Source organism: Narcine bancroftii, chromosome 3, assembly GCF_036971445.1.
Source record: "Narcine bancroftii isolate sNarBan1 chromosome 3, sNarBan1.hap1, whole genome shotgun sequence".
Lineage (NCBI taxonomy): Eukaryota > Metazoa > Chordata > Chondrichthyes > Torpediniformes > Narcinidae > Narcine > Narcine bancroftii.
Genome location: NC_091471.1, coordinates 153,607,134 through 153,626,186, shown reverse-complemented (window position 1 = coordinate 153,626,186; position 19,053 = coordinate 153,607,134). Strand labels below are relative to the sequence as shown.

General features: G+C 39.2%; 1 protein-coding gene across 7 annotated transcripts in view; it reads right to left on the bottom strand.

Annotated features, from left to right (window-relative positions):
- LOC138757692 (collagen alpha-1(XXV) chain) overlaps positions 1-19,053 on the bottom strand; it is a 173,623-nt gene that overhangs the window by 51,249 nt on the left and 103,321 nt on the right. For all 7 annotated transcript variants that reach the window (XM_069925401.1, XM_069925399.1, XM_069925404.1 and 4 more), the window contains 6 exons: positions 9,932-9,976; positions 9,760-9,837; positions 5,689-5,733; positions 4,761-4,805; positions 4,574-4,645; positions 1,483-1,554 (listed from right to left, as the gene is read on the bottom strand). In XM_069925401.1, coding sequence (XP_069781502.1) covers positions 1,483-1,554; positions 4,574-4,645; positions 4,761-4,805; positions 5,689-5,733; positions 9,760-9,837; positions 9,932-9,976 — 357 coding nt within the window. The remainder of the gene's footprint in view (positions 1-1,482; positions 1,555-4,573; positions 4,646-4,760; positions 4,806-5,688; positions 5,734-9,759; positions 9,838-9,931; positions 9,977-19,053) is intronic.

Below are 19,053 nucleotides of genomic sequence, written 5' to 3'. Positions count from 1 at the left end.
CAACAATGGTGGTGCTGTCAGTGAATTTTTAGATTGAGTTGGAACTATGCACATAGCCTTGAAATGCCCCGGTGTTGATGGTCAGAGAGGAGGAGATGATGTTGCCGATCTGCACAGATTGTTGCCTGCTGATGAGGAAGTCAAGGACCCAGTTGCAGAGGTTCTTTAGCTTGGTCATGAGTTTTTCTGGCATGATGGGGTTGAACCCTGAGCTGTAGTCAATGGACAAGAGCTTTACATGTTCTAGGTGATCCAATACACAGTGGACAGCCAGCAAGATCACATCTGCCATTGACATGTTGTGGTGATAGGCAAAGTGAAATGGATCCAGGTCCTTCAATAAGTCAAGAGTTGATTCCGTCCAAAACCAACTTCTCAAAGCACTTCAATGTGTTAGTCATCAGTGCCATAGGCCAATAGATATTGAGGCATGTCACCTTGCTCTTGTTGGGTACCAGAATGGAGGATGCCCTTTTGAAGCAGGTAGACGTCTGAAAATGTCTGCAAAAGCTCCAGTCAGTTGATTCACATAGGTTTTAAGGACAAGGCCAGGTACACTGACCAGACAAGTCTCTTTCTAAGAAATCACCCTCTTGAAGGTTCTGTTCACCTTCGGGGATAAGTGAGGTCCATGATGAAAGGGAGAAGCAAAGCTGGAGGATCGGAGCAAAGCAACTTGTTTGAGCATGAAGTCCACAGAATGAGTCCTTTTAAAAACAATAATAACTTACCTGAGTGATTAGGTGGCATGTGTCAGACAGATAAGCTAGAATTGAAGCAGGAATACAGACTAGAGCTGTATTTTGCTGATATTTGGAATTGTTAATGACAATAATGATTGAATTTGAGAGATTAGTTGATAAGTACTGGTTAAAACGTAAACTATACTGGTGTGCAAACTGTTATATCCCAATTTATGCTTAGTTTGGGGAACAACATCAGAGAAATATGGTTCCATTTGGTGATTATCTAGTGAACAATTGTAACATTTTTATGTGTTCTTCATAATTAAAATCTTTAAAATCTTCATGCTGTGTTTGTTTCTGTCAGTTATGACCACATTCCAGAGTTATTTTAATTATTACACTTTGGGCTATCACTTCATATTGGTCGGGGACCTGGGCCTGCAGCAACCCAACACTGGAAAGTAGATCCAGTTCAGACAGAACACTCACAGTAAATTGACTTTTGCAATCACTTACAGAGTTTTCTTGCCACTGGAACACCCTGGATTTACTTATGGTATCCTTGAAGAATCCAGTTATTCCATCCTCAGTTGTTGTGATTATGTATAGAAGCAATATTAGTAATAAGAGAATGTCTCATATTAAAATAGTTATTAAATTATAAATAAAGAAGAACATCCACACAATTCCATCTTGTTTGGTGATAAAGGGATAAAACGGTATCCTGGCTGACAATGACATGTGTTGATCTATAAAATGAAATAATAATTAGGATACCTAATTTTGGAGAACTTACAGAAGAACCTTGTGGACCAGTCAACCCCTGGTCGCCTTTCTCTCCCTTTTCTCCCTTTTCTCCATTAAAACCCTGCATAATCAAAAAAGATGAGTTAAAACTAAATAGTGAATTAACATGTCAAATTACTGTTCTAGGTGCCTTTATTCAACTTAATAGTAAGTAGTTTCAGTTCTAGTTGGAAAATGTTTCTTCTTTGTTACTAGTACATAAAATCTTTCATGTTTATCTGAAACATTAAAATGCTAAAACAGGAAGGTAAGACCAATCGCCAATAATTCAACACTCCTTTAATATCATGCTGAAACATTAATGTACGCTGAGTTCTGAATTTTCATTTTTCTGTTTTGGAGATTACGTGCCACTACATGAACGTAGCTGAACGGAACTTTGTTTCATTATGGAATATTTCTTGGCTTCCTGTTTTAATAGGATGCTGGATTTTACCAGGGGAAGTTCAGAATGTGAAAACTAGAAAAGTCTAAATGCCAATTAGATTTGAATCTCTTTCAGCCTTGGAAGTGGTATTTTGAAAGAGTATACGGGCCTTATATGGAGTAATTTACAGTGTGGATTCTCTTGAGTTATTCCTGGAGTAGGGTTTTAGCTATAGCAAACTACCCATCTAGCTTCAGAAGAATAGAAAAACATAGAATTAAAATTAGGATCACATATTTTAGTTGAATTCAGAAATATTTTCTTCTGCTGATTACATTGGTCAGAACTCAAAGTAAAAAAAAACTTTATTTCAGAAGTAGGAAATGTGGAAATTGAATTGAATAACTGAACATTGAATGATGACCTTGGTAATAAAATGATGGAGAAGGACTGGAGGTTTAAATAACTGACACCGACTATTATGTTTTGTAATGTTTATATAATTGAGGATGTTATCACTAATAATAAGAGCTTCAATATAGAAGCTGTTCTTGAATAAATGATCTTTATTTATTTGTTGAAATGACATCTAAGTTTGATTCTTTCTACACTGATGGGATCTTGAATTTCCAACTGTGCCACAGAAGTAGAGTCAAAAGAAATGATCATTTCTTTACTCATACGACTTGACTAATGGAGCATTTCTGTGTTTGCTCTTTTGAAATCAACTAAAACAAGTGTTTTGTTTTAAATTTATCTGTGTTACAACACAGGAAGGAAAGTAGTTAACTGTACCCAAATTAGTAGTGCTGAGAAGCTGACTGATCATCTGTTCAGGTCAATGTACTGATGGTACACTCTAATTCCAGAAATTAACCAGATGTGTAGTACGTGAATGAATGTGCCAGTTCTGTGATAGGGAGAGCTATACAGTATAGATGGGGTGGTGGGAGGGGGGGGAGAGAGAGGGAGAAAAGAGGGAAGAGAGAATGTAAGAGTGGAAAAGGAAAGGGAGGCAGAGAAAGAGGGAAAGTGAGTGAGGGATTTATGTAGTGAGAAAGAAACACATAATTAGCCTCCTGTATTTTTCATTCTCAAGGGAGTTATGGGATTGATTGTAAAATTGGTCACATGTTTTGGACTTGTCCTATTTTAGAAACATTTTGTAAATATATTTTTCAAATATTATCTGAGATTCTTAAGGTTAAATTGGAACCTTGCCCTTTAATTGCTCATTTTGGACCATTTTAAGATGATGACATTTTATTGACTCCCACTCAAAACCAAATTTTATCTTTTACTTAATTGATTAAATGGAAAGATAATACTCCATCTACACATGCACAATGGTTAAATGATATTATCTCTTAAGTTTAGAAAAAAATTAGATATGCCATTAAAGGTTCAAATATTAATTTCTTAAAGACATGGGACCCTTTTATGGTTTTATCATAATCTAAAGTTTTAAGGATGTCATACTCTTCGATGCTGTGCTGCCTGTTTCCAGCTTGTCATCACTTGTTGTCCACATGTGAGTTATTTTTTTACAACATTGTAGTGGTAGGGGTTTTGAATAAATGGTTTTACTTTCTTTTTCTTGTAATTTGTATTTCATTATATAATAGCATTGTTTAATTTTTGTATTATTGTAAACCTTAAATAAAATATCTAAAAAAAATTGTGGCTCTGTGTCTGAAATTCATCATAATAAACTTTTAGAAATATTAATGTGCAGGAGTGTCTATTTACACATTTCATTTTAAGTCACTTTGGGATAGCTTGATTCAACAATAATAGAATGTTTCAGATCTTTGAACATTTTTTATTTGCCCTTCTTTAAATGTAGCCCATTTTGAATGTGTAATTCCACTGATATCTTATTGAAAAAAACCCAGTGAAACCAGAAATTATGTTTCATTCCCTGGGAAGTAATTTACAATTGAAACTTTATAATATTAATAACTCTATCAATTTGCTGATGTAGTTAGCGGACAGTAAAAGGGAAAATAGGTGAACTACTGTTTGTTCTGCCCAGATAGGAAATGTTTGTTTCCGTCGCCAGCAATCGGGACCAGACTGGGGCTTAAATCCAGTGCTGTCTGTAAGGAGTTTGTACGTTCTCCCCGTGTCTGTGTGGGTTTTCTCCAGGGATTCTGGTTTCCTCCCACCGCTCAAAAACATACTGGGGGTTTTGGTTAAAAGGGAGTAAATTGGGTGGCACAGACTCATGGGGCGAAATGGCTCTATGTTTAAATTTAAAAAAAAATAAATGTAGGATGACTCAGCCAAAAAGATGCTATAATTGAAGGGGCACCCTGTTCAGTCATGAGAAATCATGCCTCACTTGGATTCACCCTTTCATGAAAGTAGTGAGTATACCCAAGGTTCAGCTTGTGGCACAGAGGGGTAGAGAGAAAGTAAAGGGTATCCTATTGTCAGCAATCATATTAAGAATGACTATAACCTCTCAATCTTAAATAGAGATAATTTACCGCCAAATAAGGTTTCCTGTTCCTTTGGGGTTTACTAATATTCTCCAGTCAGGACTTCTGCACAATTCAAATTCATTCTGTTATAAGCTTAAGGAGCAGACAGGTGCCAGAATGGCTTAGGCTTCACACAATACATTTGTTAGGGGGCTTTTGCGATTCTTTCTCAGAAGAAAGTATCTGAGGTATGGGCAAAATTTATTCAGGTCACCTTCAGCACTTACAGATAATCCAGGTAGGCCGATGTTTCCTTTGTCTCCCGGGACACCAATGTCACCTTTAAAACCTCTAGGGCCCTGAAAATAAGCACAATATGTATAGGAAAAGATTCAACTTATTGAACTTTTTAATGACAGGTTACAAGTATTGAGAAATAATTTAAAATCATTTTATATAAGATGAATGCAGTACCTGCATTCCTGGAGCCCCAGGTGATCCAGGATTCCCCATGTCACCCTGTGATGTGGAAGTAAAAGGGAGACAAATAAACATCTCTGGTTTAGTCTCATTCGGTCTTTAACGTGAAGGAACATTCTCATGCACTCTTACTCTGTCTCTCCATTTCAAAATATAACAAGATTTTTCGTTTCCCTGTCAGTCATGGCCGCAAAGGACACCATGGTATAAAATCAAAGGCATATGCTCTGAAATTCATCCAACCCAAGTTTATCGCTAATGAACCGTGATGGTTTTAGTAGTATAGAGGAGGTTGTGAGTTCATAGTACTCACCCCACCCAGACAGTTGGTTGAAAAGTTGCAATCAATATATTTTATTTATAATTGAAGATACTTCATTGTTCAAAGATCGCCACTAAACCTCTACCCTCTTCACCAAAGATAACCAACTGCTCCAATATTGCCCGCCTTTAAGTTCCACACAATACAATTGACAAAGAATGGAATAAATATTGATATCTTAAGAACAAACTAGTTCAGTTTAAATGACTATATTTTTCTTTCCTAAATTGAGGCACCTCCTTTTTCTCATTACTTTCAAAGTCTCCAGCTTCAAGTCAGAACATTCCATTTGATTGTAACTTTGACCCAGGGTACAATGATGCAGCAGTCGTACCTCTTGGGAAGAGAATATGTACTGAATTTTAACGTATTGGAACCAAGTTATTAGGATGTTTTATCATTGATGAAAAAGACAAATGCTACAAAACAGAAGTATAGGATTGTAACCAAAGAGTAATGGTGAAAGGAATAGTATTGTCAGGATGGCACCAAATTTTGCTCTGACCATCCTTTCAGTCCGCGTCGTTAATATGAGACACCTCTCAGTTGCTGTTGTGAAGGTTCCCCCTTGATGATAGAAAATAGTCCAGATGTTTATACCTTTGGTCCTGGGATTCCTGGAGACCCTTGAGGCCCTGGTGGACCCTAGTGACCCAGAACAAAAAAAATTACTTTGGCATGGAAAGAATTGGAATATTTTTACTTCGTAAATATTTTTACATTTAGAAATCGTGCAACTTGCCCTTTTTTTAAAAATAAAAATGAAAACAAAACACTACAGACAGACTTGTTGGCTACAGGGTCACAATTTCTATGGAAAAACTCATGAAAGTGATAATGAAGAATGTGAACATCAAGCAGTTCACTGATATTAACATATGAAGCTTACATTAATGGTTGGTTATGTGTAGGGGACATCTTTGCTCCACAGTCACTTTCACTGATTTAAATTACAACAAGTCACACAATTAGTCTCAATAGCTTGAATTCACAAGAATACAGCCACAAGCCACAATAGCTCATGCAGTCGCCCTCAGGACCCCATTCCAATTACCGTGACAGTTAAGGTGGTGATCCTCTGTTAGAATGCCAAAATTAAAGAAAAAGAAATGTAAGAGCAACCATGTAAACCAGTTGTATTCTGCAATTTCTCACAACAAGATAAATTTTCCCCAAGATATTGTACGTTGAATTTTTCTCCACCATTGAATTGGTGGAACAGATCGCCTGCCTATTATGGAAAATGCCTAACTCTGTTCAAGTTAATAGAAAGAGAAGTTGGATGCTTTCTGTAACAGATGGACAATCCACTTTATTGACCATGCAATGAAAGTGAATAACCACCTTCCTCCCTAATAATGCAACCTCTAACTCAATGGATTGGAAGGGCAAATCTCATCTCATCTTGAGATTTTCGTTTACTCATGCATGATTTATAAGGATGAACTGTACTTAGAAACTTTGGTCTGAACTCTCATTGCAGTGCAGCAGAACACAGAGAGAATGAGAAGGCTTTAAACTTGTCACGATACCTGTACATGAAAAAACACAATGTAAGACCTTTAAACCAATAGCTTAGGAGTATCTACAATAAGTTCACTGTAAAAAGTTATTTGATTAATATGTAGCTTTGATAATATGTTTCAATATTTGAAGCAATTTAAAAAGGACTAACTGGCCTTAATAACACATCTGGTACCTATATCTACAGCTAGGATTCAAGGTCAATGGAAAACAAAGTAGTGTTTATAGTCACACAACTATCCTTTAGAAAATACTATTATAGAGAGAATAAAATAAATGTTCAGATAAATCTTCTCCATTTAATGACGTGAATATATGGATTCAAATCTTATTGTCTTTCATGATCCCAATCTAATATTTGTGTTTTGAGTTCAGTTTGCCTTTAAAGCTAAATCAATCAAATAAAAGCTTTGAAGACTGAGACAAAAATAAGTTCTTCTGTCAACAAATTTTTGAGGCAAATAAACAAAGAGAAGAGTCAGAAATAAAATTAATATCCAAGCTGAGATACAATTGCTCATGAATGTCATGAGTGATTTAACACTCAAGATCCTTTGAGTTCAGAGTGGGGTGGGGGGGGAGGGTCAGCTGATGTGCAATATTGACCATCACTTGTCCCAGTTTGGACTGAGGAGTAATCCCATTGCTTTATCTAGTGGTTATCGGATGTGCACAAAACTGCTTCTTTCTTTTCTTTGGCTTGGCTTCGCGGACGAAGATTTATGGAGGGTTAATGTCTACGTCAGCTGCAGGATCGTTTGTGGCTGGCAAGTCCGATGCGGGACAGGCAGACACGGTTGCAGCGGTTGCAAGGGAAAATTGGTTGGTTGGGGTTGGAGTTGGGTTTTTCCTCCTTTGTCTTTTGACAGTGAGGTGGGCCCTGCGGTCTTCTTCAAAGGAGGTTGCTGCCCGCCGAACTGTGAGGCGCCAAGATGCACGGTTTAAGGCGATATCAGCCCACTGGCGATGGTCAATGTGGCAGGCACCAAGAGCATTCTTTAGACAGTCCTTGTACCTCTTCTTTGGTGCACCTCTGTCTCGGTGGCCAGTGGAGAGCTCGCCATATAACATGATCTTGGGAAGGCGATGGTCCTCCATTCTGGAGCCGTGACCTACCCAGCGCAGTTTGATCTTCAGCAGCGTGGATTCGATGCTGTCGGCCTCTGCCATCTCGAGTACTGTATGAGGACTGTAGGGAGTGGAAATGCCTTGCTGATGTAGGAAGGAGCTCTCTTTGATAGTGGGGGGAAAAAAGACTACTCGTTGAATTTTCTTGGCATTTTGCTTGGTAAAAGGGTGACTCATCATCAACAGGAGAAATGTAAAAACTGCCAATGGAATCATGGGTGAAGAAGAAACAGCTGGAGGGACTTGATGGATCAAGTAGCATGTTGGTGAGAAATGATCAGTGATCATTTTGGATCAGAAACCTTTATCAAGACTGACAAGCAGCCACCATGACAGTGAATCACAGTGGGGGCCAAGGCAACAAATATTCCTGAAACAGAAGGGAGGTCTTGCCTTTGATTCCTGTACCGTCAAAGCATGCAAAATAAATCAGATGAGGTGGATATGGAGGGGTCTGTTCATTGCCTGGTAGGTGGGTGTTGGATGATTAGTTCATGGGATATGGAAAAATGGATGGATGGTTGGAGATCACCAGCCTGGGATCAGTATCTTAAAGAAACCTACCCAAGTTGGATCCTGAAATCTATACTGAGTCCAACTCAGTGAGCTTCCTAAGTCACAGGTAATCTGGAAGCCTGCTTCTGAATGAGAGGACCCTGACTGCTGTGAAACTGAAACATAAACCCAGATCCAGTGTCCCAATGTATGGCCAAGGTCCTCTGTGTATTAAACACTAGACACAAGGCAGGAACTGTTATATAAATCACAGACCCATTGAACCAAACTGAAGCCCCCAAATTTCATTCATAATTTACTTTAAATGGAAATTTGTTGAGCTGAGCACAAAAACATATGGCTCGACAATCTAATATCCAGCCAACATTATGAACGCAGTGTAACCGAGCTTATCATATATTGCCTGATCCAGCAGATGGTGACACTGAATATGTAAAATGAGATCATGCTCACTTTTACTGAACTTATTCCCCTTATCCTGACCATTTAACTATTGGCCAGTCATTAGGACAGAGAGTCTAATATAAGATTGAACTATGCTTCCCTGAAACACATCTCCCTGGAAATTCCATCTGCATAATTTTCTGTGCTCTGCAAGATTAAAATTTTACAAAAATAAATTTGCTAAATGCAAACTTAATATCTGAGAGCCACATTCAGGGAACTAATTTTGGATCATCTATGGATGTTCACCTCAAACACATGGAACCCAGGGGACCTTTGCAGTGATATCAGTGTGTAACACATACTTTAAAGCTGCTTGCGCAAAGTTTCCTCGATGCTCAAGAGGTAAATGGCAGAGGCATCAGAAACGGAAGCAGGTCTTCACTAAATGGTTGGATCTTGCTTCAGCATCAATTAAAGATCCCCCAAGATTACCTGCCAGGGAATCCAAAGTGTTCACAATCTTCGTCCTCCTTTAACCGCTTTTCTTCATTCTTGCTCCCACTTTGCTGCTGAAGTCTTTTGCGTTTTCTCAACTGCACGTCTAACTGATCCTCACTCTTCACCACATGCTGCTCTGATCAGGTATTAGCCTAAACTACAGCATAATTTTTGACGCCAATCTTTTGTTCCATCCAGCCAAGTAAACTTAGCCTCTTATCTCTATTTCACCTGATCCCATCCTTAACCCCTTCCTGAGTGACCTTTATCTGATCCCTTTTACAAGTCACTTCCACCTCAACAGCAACCACCCCTTTCTCACATCTCCATTGCATTGACTATTTCAACACCCTTTCTCTTGCCTCAACTGACAATTGCCTCAACAGCCCACTGTGGAGCTAATGGCTTATATGTCACAAGGTGTTCAACAGCTGCCATTTCCTGCATAGTAAACCCTTTTTGCTTGGATCCTCACATAAAATCTGCCAGCACTACCTTTCAGGCAGCATAGAATCTCTCACTGGTCAGGCATCAGTGTTTTTTTTTAGCAAATATTTAAAGCAGCATTGACCTGCAGTATGTGAGAATGGAGAGTGGTGTGGTTTCTGCAAAACCCACCTGTAATGCTTGATGGATGTTGCCATTGTAGTCGATGATCTCAGTTATGCCTTGTTCACCTTTCTGACCAGGTGGACCCTGAAAGGACATCATTGCATTCACAGTTAAATGAGACAAGCAGATGAGAAATTTATGATAATTGAGCAAAGTGAAAAACACAAAAGTGACTTACTCTGGGTCCCATAGGCCCCAATTCTCCATCATCCCCACGGTCACCCTGGAATAAAGATAATCTATTTATAAAAATGTGCATAACAGTAGCATGAGTGATGTTTAAAAACCTTCCTCAGTAAAACAGTCAGGAGAGGTTTAAGAGGGAAGCGGACCACATGCAGGCAAATAGAATTGTGGTAGTTTGGTCTGAATGGGCAAGTTGGGCTGAATGGCTTGTTCCCATGTTGTAGAACTCTATGATTCTAAAATCACTGATACTATTAAAGGAGATCAAGATTTGGATACCAATTATGACACCTATCAGAGAATCACACTAGGTATAAGGTACAGTAGACATTGGCTATCAGAAAGCAAACCCATCTAGGGTTTGACTAAATGTACCGGATAGATTTAATTTCATCACAAGGAGCAGGTCCTTAATGTAAGAAGTAATGATTCTCCCAAGTTTAATTATGCATAATACTTCATCAGCTGAACACTGGAACTGTCATAATTTGTTTGGTTCATGTACAAAGAGTGATACTGTCTAGCCTGCAACACATGCAGAAGATGGAAAGCTGGTGAAGGACAGAGAAATGGCAGGTGAAGTTCAACAAAGTGAAATGCAAATGCAGGATGACAAACAAAATTTCAATGAGGAAATCTTAATTAAACAGAAAAGATGGTTTTAGGTAAAGATTAATGGGTCCTGAAAGGCACTAAAATTGTTTGTGCAAAAATACTCAGTGGCAGGATCAGAAGGGATAATGGGTTATGTTAAAAGGACAACATTGAGTTAGAAGGTTGAGGTACCCTTCTGCTATTGAAGGGACCTCCATTATTGAGACCAATCTTGTTACCATAATAGACAAGGAATATTGTAATGATGAGAGAATATAGTGGAGGGAACACAGATAAATTGAGGGGGTGGAGGAACTGAGTTACTTGGAGCCTTAGAGCGGGCACATTCTCCCTGGAAACTTAAATGTGAGGTGATGTAAGAGTGATTTGAGTAATGTGGATCTTGATATCCTGTTCTGGATAAAAGATCTGGAGCAAGTCCTGCACTAGGAGATGGTAATCTGCTTTAATAATACTTCAGTGAGCAGTACATTGATGGGGAGCATCACCAGGGAGGGAGCAATAAATGAATTACTTTCTGATACTTTACTGTGCACAGGGTCTTTCCTCGCTGACCTCCGTTCTCCACAATGCTGATGTTTTGCAGAGGAGTCATGCAGGGTGTGGAAAGAAGGAAGTGAGGAACGAGGAGTTTGCGGATTTTGGACGCAATGGAGAAGAGGGTCTGGTCCAGTTGGAGAGTGGCAGGATTGGTGAGGTCATCACGGGGTTAGTGGGTGGGGGGGAGGGGAAGTGAGTCAGGGAGATGGTTTGGGAGGAGAGGAATGGGTGTGAGAACGATCAGGACTTGACTACATCATCAGGGAGTGTTGGTGCAGTGACTATCAATGAAGGTTTAAAAAAGAGATTCGCTTGGAGAAGGATGGACACCAGACTCCCAACTGCAGCACTGGTAAGGCCATGGAACCAGGGCTCAGCACTCCCTTTAATGGCTGACTTGGTGTTGTGGGCCAAAATGGAGCAGGAGAATTTCATGCCAATGGCAGGTAGTATGTTCATTAGTGCTTCTGTGGCCATCCACCAGACTCTCTATATTTAAATTTAAACATACAGCACAGTAACAGGCCATTTGTGCCACCCTATTTACACCCAATTAACCTACAGTTGGATATCTGGAGCTCTGCACGTGAACCAAGTTACATTCAGTGCCGTTTTTAATTTGGAAAAAAAATCTATTGCTTTGGGGATAAAATATTGCAATATGCTATAGAACTTTGATAAACATGCCATGTTGATTCAACAGCACCTGCCCCTTGAAATTGACCATTTATCCCATCTAAGTCTTGAGTAAATAGAGATGATGGCCATGATTTGGCGTCAACTTCATTGCCATTAATATGGCTGTCTGAACTTGAACAGATAATGAATTGCTGGAATAACTCAGCAGGTCAGACAGCATCCATGGGTAGTAATGGTCAGTCAACGTTTCAGGCCTGGAGCCTTATCGAATGGATCTCTCTAATTCTGTGTTTAGCAAGTCTTGTACTTTCCTTAGTTGCTGTAACACTTTTCACCATTTGATGATGCTATTTCTTGCTCTCTGTTTTGTAGATTGATGACATTATTTTGGCAGTGGCTCGCTGAGATGAAAGAACAAACAGAGAGAATCGTGTCTGTGGGAGAAAATGCAACCTAACACTCCACTTGGGACTTAGATTCGCTTCCCCCAGACACAAAACTAACTTGCTACCAGCTTCATTGAGGTAGCAGCTGTGAAATACCATAGGTTTGCGATTGAGCCTTGTAGCCTCCCTATTAATATGCATCAAACACATCCAGGAAATAAAACTGGGAGAAAACCAGGCATATGTGCCAAAAAGCAACAACAAGAAAGAAAAGTGTGAATGACTGTGGGACATGGGTCTGAGAAAGAATGCAGCCTGCTTCGTTAATTGAAGCTGTTAAGTAAACATCCGTGTGCATTTTGATGAGTTACATGTGCACCATATGCACAAAATAACTGTCTGCTTCAGGGCCCACTGTAGAGATGATAAATGAGTCAGCCCCAAGGAGTTAAAAATAAACTATGGCTGTGTTTAACTATGGCTTCGTTTATTTAATGGTTTCACCCTTATTGGGATTTTACTTCAGTTCCTTTCAAGGGCCTTCTTTTTCATCTGAACTGGATTGTTTAGGATAATGTTTTTTTCCAGTTCACTGACACAGTGATTCTAGTAACATCTCTGAACACGTTCTGAATTGCACTGAACCAGATTCTATTCAGTTGCTCAGGTGCCCTGAGTTGAATGGACGAGGTGGTGATATGTTGCGAAAGGGGACCAGTGAAGTTCATCAGCCAGTTCCAGATGCTGCTTTCCCTGTTGTCCTTGCCCAATAAGACAATGCTCTCTCCAGCCACTCTAGTGTGATACCCTAGACTTGAACTCCTGACTTTATTTTAGTTCTCCATTTGTTTTCCTGACCTCCCCAAGCTTACCTCACTCATGAAAGACATTGCCAACTCCCTGGACTTCCTATTCCCAACAAATGTCAAATCATTCAGCATCTTCACGCCAGCTGACATTGCAAATGGCACTCTCGCAACAGGGACCAGTCCAATCCCTTTGAATCTGCCACCATGAATCTCCTCAAAATAATTTGATAATTAACCAAATGTCGTTAAAATCCCTTTCCTCTCCATTCTTCTCTACTTTTCTGCAGCAGTATATTGAATCCCATCCTTCTTCCCATCTCAGTGCACCGTCCCTAGTAAAATTGTTAGTGGCTTTCACTTTGATTGTGGCCGTGGTTCATTGTTGTTTTTCATCCTCCTTGAATTCTCTGTTGTCTTTGCACGATGGTCCATACCATCCTCTTTACACATCTGGCCCAGCGCTCCAAGATGTCAGATGGCCCTCACTAAGCTCCACTCTTACTGACCTGACCTTGGCTACAACATCTTTTCCTAAATGTTCTTGCTTCAAACCATACAAATTAAAGAGTTAGACCCACAGACCATAAAATTTTGGAACAGAATTTAGGCCATTCAACCCATCAAGTCTGCTCTGCCAATCAAATCATGGGTGATATATTTTTATTCTCAACCCCATTCTCCTCCCTTCACCTATGTCCTTTGACATCCTTACTAATTAAGAACCTATCAACCTCCACTTTCAATATACCCAATATCTTAGCCTCTGCAGCTATCTGTGGTCATAAATTTCACAGATTCAACACCCTCTGACCAAATAAATTTATCCTTATCTCTATTCTAAAGGGACATCCCTTTTATTCTCAGGTTGTGCCCACTTGTCCTAGACTCTCTCATTATTGGGGACATCTTCTCCACATCCACTCCAACCAGCCCTTTCAATATTTGGAATGTTTCGATGAGATCCACCCTCAACCTTCTAAACTTCAGTGAGTACAGGGCCAGACCCATCAAATGCTCCTCATATGTTAACCGTCTCATCCCTTGGATCATTCTTGGATACCTCCTTAGAACCCTCTCCAATGCCAACACATCTTTCCTAAGACATGGGGCCCAAAACTGCCTGTAGTACTCCAAAAGTGGTCCGACCAACACCTTGAAAAGTTCCAAGGCCCCCTTAAGCTCTTTCCTCATTTTATCATTTTTATGTTGCCTTTTGGGAACATTATTCATTGACAAGTATCCAGTGTTTGAACATACATCTCTTGTTATCCCCTAACATGTCAGATAGCTTATACGATGTTCTTTCCTGAATTCATTTGAATTTTCTCCAATTAAGCATTATAGATATTATGCTTCATAAAGATGCAACCTGCTTGCCATTAAGGTTTCTCTAACACCCTCTTCAGGAAATGGCATCAGGCAGAACCAGAGTACTTACACCCAACATGTGCTTTTTTAAAAATTCATGCTGAATTCAGCCTGTATAACATTGCCTACCTTTACCCTTGATTTATTTCTAGAATATTGACTCAAAAGCATCCATATCCTTCTCCACCCTACAACCTGATCATTCCCTTCATTCCTTGCCACTATCACCTTTAAACAGTAATGTAGCTTCTACACATAAACTAATGACACCCACCTTTACTGCCTCACCACCCCTAATACTACCTACTCTGTCAGATTGCTCACCAAGTATCTTGGTCTTGGATGAGTGGTAAAGGAAGAGAGAAGTCAGAATCTTTCAGTCATCAACTCTTTAATTTTGCAATTTTTATAACCCTTTTGAGAGGTACTACCCAAGGCGGAGCCAGACAGTGTATGATTGGATTCCCATTTGACCTGAGTTTTTCTGAGATGTCCATGCTGCTAAATCTCCATTTGGGAAGAGGCAAACTTCTACCATCTAACACCATCCATATCTCATGCCTTTATTGATGAAATCTGCATCCATGCAAATTGTCACCTCAGGACTAAACAGCTTTATTTCCTGGTTGGCAGTCCATCTTCTCCCCTTTGGGAACCCCATTTCAGCAAAATGCTCTGCTCTCTTCAAACAACTCCACAACAGTGCACCCGATTTCTCACATTCATCCTAACTGGCCTACATTGGCTCTTTTATTTTATAAAATGTCTCTGGTCCCTCAATAAAAGCATTTTGTGTTGAGAAATAAAATTGGCCAGTGCAGTTTGTTACAGTAGTCCATCTGGTTAATAGTAAAAACTATCAGTTTAGAGTAAATATGATCCAACAAACCCCCCCCCCCCCCCCACCCACCAAAAACTATAAAGATTAACCTGCTCGATTGAGAAAAAGCTGAAGTTTGGTAATTTCAGAAGCTGAAACATAGCTTTGGGCCTTACTTCCTAAGTGAAGATAGACCAGAAAGGGCATGAAATAGGAAATAATCAGTGGAAAGCAGTCAACAAAGAGATAGATTTGCTAAACACTTAGAGATTGTGCTGAAGGGGATTGGTAAAGCAGCCAAAGCTACTGTGTCCCAAATGACAGAAAATTTATCATAAAGAGGAGGTCAGAAAAAAGGGAGGTTACAACAACTGTCAAGAATAACTGTTCAGTTATTAATCAGGAGGAATCTAAAAAAAACAGGAAAAAATAAATATGCAGGAAATAGAGAGAGAGAGATTGATGAAATTACATTGAATCTTAAAACTTTTCTTTTCAATAAGCAGGGGCTTGTGAACTTTGTGAGATGCTGACTATTGCAGTCAATCGAGGCTCTTGTTCAGTTCTTCCACAAATAAGATTTTTCATTAACAAGCAAATCTGGCCAGTTTTATATTATTTTATATTTTCATTTAAGGAGCCAGAGACCAGAGGATCATCTTCCTTCATATATTTAATCGTAACAGTTTGATTAACTTGGGTAAACGTAGATTTTTCATTAGGCTGTGCACATTTTTAATCAGTATCAATCCAATTTTAAAGGACTAAAAATTAATCAACAAAAAAAAAATTACAGATCTATTCCTGTTTCCACTGGAATACTTTTGTGGGTTGAGTTGTAAATTAAAGGAAACATTGATATGTTTTTGATGGTGATTATTATCATTGTTCCCCAAGTATTTGTGTGCAGTTGAGGAGAAACTCCCGATTGTGATTCATTTATCTCTGGAGAGTCATTTGCAACTGAGCAGAAAACTCTGTGATCTTTTGTGAAAATTATGCTACATTTAATTGAATTACAACCCAACGGAGCTAAAACTTCAGGCCAAAAAGTGGAAAATATGAACGATGGAAAAAGCTGTAGATTTGGCACATTAAGTCTTCAGAAGCAGACAACGTGACTTGTTTTGAGAAGGAATCATATGACTTGAACGCTATGTTTAAAAGAGAGGTTATAAACTGGTGATAATATTTGTATAAGATGTACTAAAATTATGACTCCTTTCTGAAGTTTGATATATCATCTGTGTCAGATGGAATGTATCTTGCATTGCTTAAAGAATCAGAGGCAGGAATACCAAGGATAATACAGGATGAACCTTTTTAATCTGGCGACGTTGGGACCTGGCCATTGCTGGACACAGAAAATGCCAGAAAATAGAAAATAACAGTCAAAGGTGTGGTAGGTGCCTCGATCAGACCCATTTTCTGAGCTAAAGGGATCAAATATGTCACAATTCAAATCCCGGTTAGTGTAGCAGTTAGCGCAACACCTTTACAGTGCCAGCGATTGGGACAGGAGTTTGAATCCTGCGCTGTCTATAAGGAGTTTGCATTAATGGCAGCAGTTTCACAATGTGATGAACCACGGGAGTTGCTGGATCACAGAGCACCAGATAATAGAAGTTAAACTTGTAGTTACGATGAAGTAGATGTTTGGATACTCTGAAACTGCCGGCTTCCTAGACTTTAATGTTTCTTTTACATGTTATGGGTAGTCTTCAAAAAGCCAATAGAGTCAGAGAGGCTCAATGGTCTCATTCCATGCTGAGGGTAGAAAACTACTTTCACTGTTTTCAACAGTAAGGAAACATGGATAATTTCTATAACCTTTACTTGAGTTCTAGTTTAATTTCCACAGCCTGTAATTAAATGATCTATGCCAATATCATAGACAGTTTGAAAATTAGTATTCCTCGGGAGTTATGCTTGGCTTTTAGACTCTCTTCCTTTATGTTTCGATAAGAAGCTACTGACAAGACCTCATCTCTCAGACAGTTGGTGGGAGGCTCTGCTGTAATTCTTAAACTGATCACCCTTCTTACAGAATGATATAGCAAAGGTTGCCTTGGTTAGCACTCTCTTATGTGGTACAGACACTGTCTAACATTTTTCCAAGATGTGAGGCAATTGACATCAACTGAACAATTCCCTTCAGGGAGAGTTGAAGCACACAGTAAAAATGGGGATCACAAATTTAAAATATTGTCTCTTGCTAAAAGGCAAGAAACTTATTATCAAGCCTTAACCTGGCTTCATTGGGAGAATATTTCATTCTGAAAGTACTACCTTTCCATCACATGTATCTTTGTTTTCTGAGATATCTGTAATAGAACCACAGGGGAACTTCAGTGACGAGGTGTGAAAGACCTAGTCTTCCTTGAGTTCAATGCAGCTTCCATCAACCAGGATACAGAATTTGATGTTTTCCTTATGATACTTTTGTGGATTAAATTAGTCCTTAATATTTCCTCTGGAGCTGTCAAGTCTAGACTGTCTGGAAGTTGTGACATCACGTCCGACAGGTGTGAGACTAATCACTGACCAGGGTACACCTGCCTCTCTACTTTAATGGTTTAAAATGTTGGCCATTGCTGAGGAAACACAAAACCCATGGGAACTTAAGCTCAATCTATTCAAAAAGGAGAGCTGGATTGCTTCATGTTGTCATTAGAGTCTAAATGGAACGTATGGCAGAAAGGTACTGAGCAATTCTGCAGGCTGTTTCAAAGTCATGGAATACTTCTCTTCACTAAACAATTGTGTAGTGATGCCATGATCCCAGGTAGTACATACCCCTTTGTAATGGTCTGCTGACAGCTTTTGGATTTGGAGCTTTCATTGTTTGTTACTCAGTATGAATTCCAGCACTCAAGGTGGAGTATTGTTGGAGAGTCATGCAGCATTAACACATTTTCTTTGTCAACCCAATCCGCACCAATCACCAGTCCACATTGATCTCATTTTATTTTCTTCATATTCCCATCAACTGTGCTTTGGATACCACTCCTCATTTGCAGAATTAAGGCAATTTAATGCAGCAAATTACCTGCCATTCTATACACTTTTGGGATGCGAGAGAAAACTGGAGCAGCCTGAGGGAACCCATAGAGAGAACATATATACTCCACCCAAAAAAAATGCTTGACATCAGGATTGACCATGGGTCACTGGGTCTGTGAGACAGAGGTTCTGGGAACTGTGCCACCATTTTCTCTTCAATTGGTTATCCAAACTTCAAACTGTCTGCTACTTCAACAAACTTCCATCTTCCATTTCAACAAATTTAGAGTCATGTGGGTTACTTTTCCTTATTGTTCACATTCTGCAGTCAGGGAGCAAGTCATATGTGTACTTGCTTACAGAATCAAACTTCTGCTCACAAGTACACAAGCTATAAGAGAACTGACCTACTTTCAACTCTATCCTGACAGTTGGAAATTAATAATGGTGCACTAATCAAATGGACTGCATCAGTTTGGTTTCAAAGTTGAGACAATAGTAGATTTGAACTGTTGCTTTAAAAGTGTTTGACATCACAATTTTGCCACACAACTTGCATAGATATAACAAAAGCCTTTACGCCAGTGAAACCTGTGTAGTACACTCAGCCTCTGCTGAGCCAATTGAATTACATACATAAACATATGTACACCAGATGAGAACAATCTTGTGGGCAGATCATCAACATTCATTTACTGACATGGATGACTCGTAATTCCACCCTTGAAGGCAAGGACCTGGATTTAGTGGTGCAGTTGCTACTGGAGACTAACATTTCTGAATCCTTGTCAGATGGGATGAGAGTATATTGTCATACAATGTACAAATACACTGAACTTCTTGCTTACTGCATTTAGATAGGTATGCAAAATACACTAACCAGCAATAAGAATAAATTAGATTACCCACGAGAATAAAATAGACAACTTTGAAG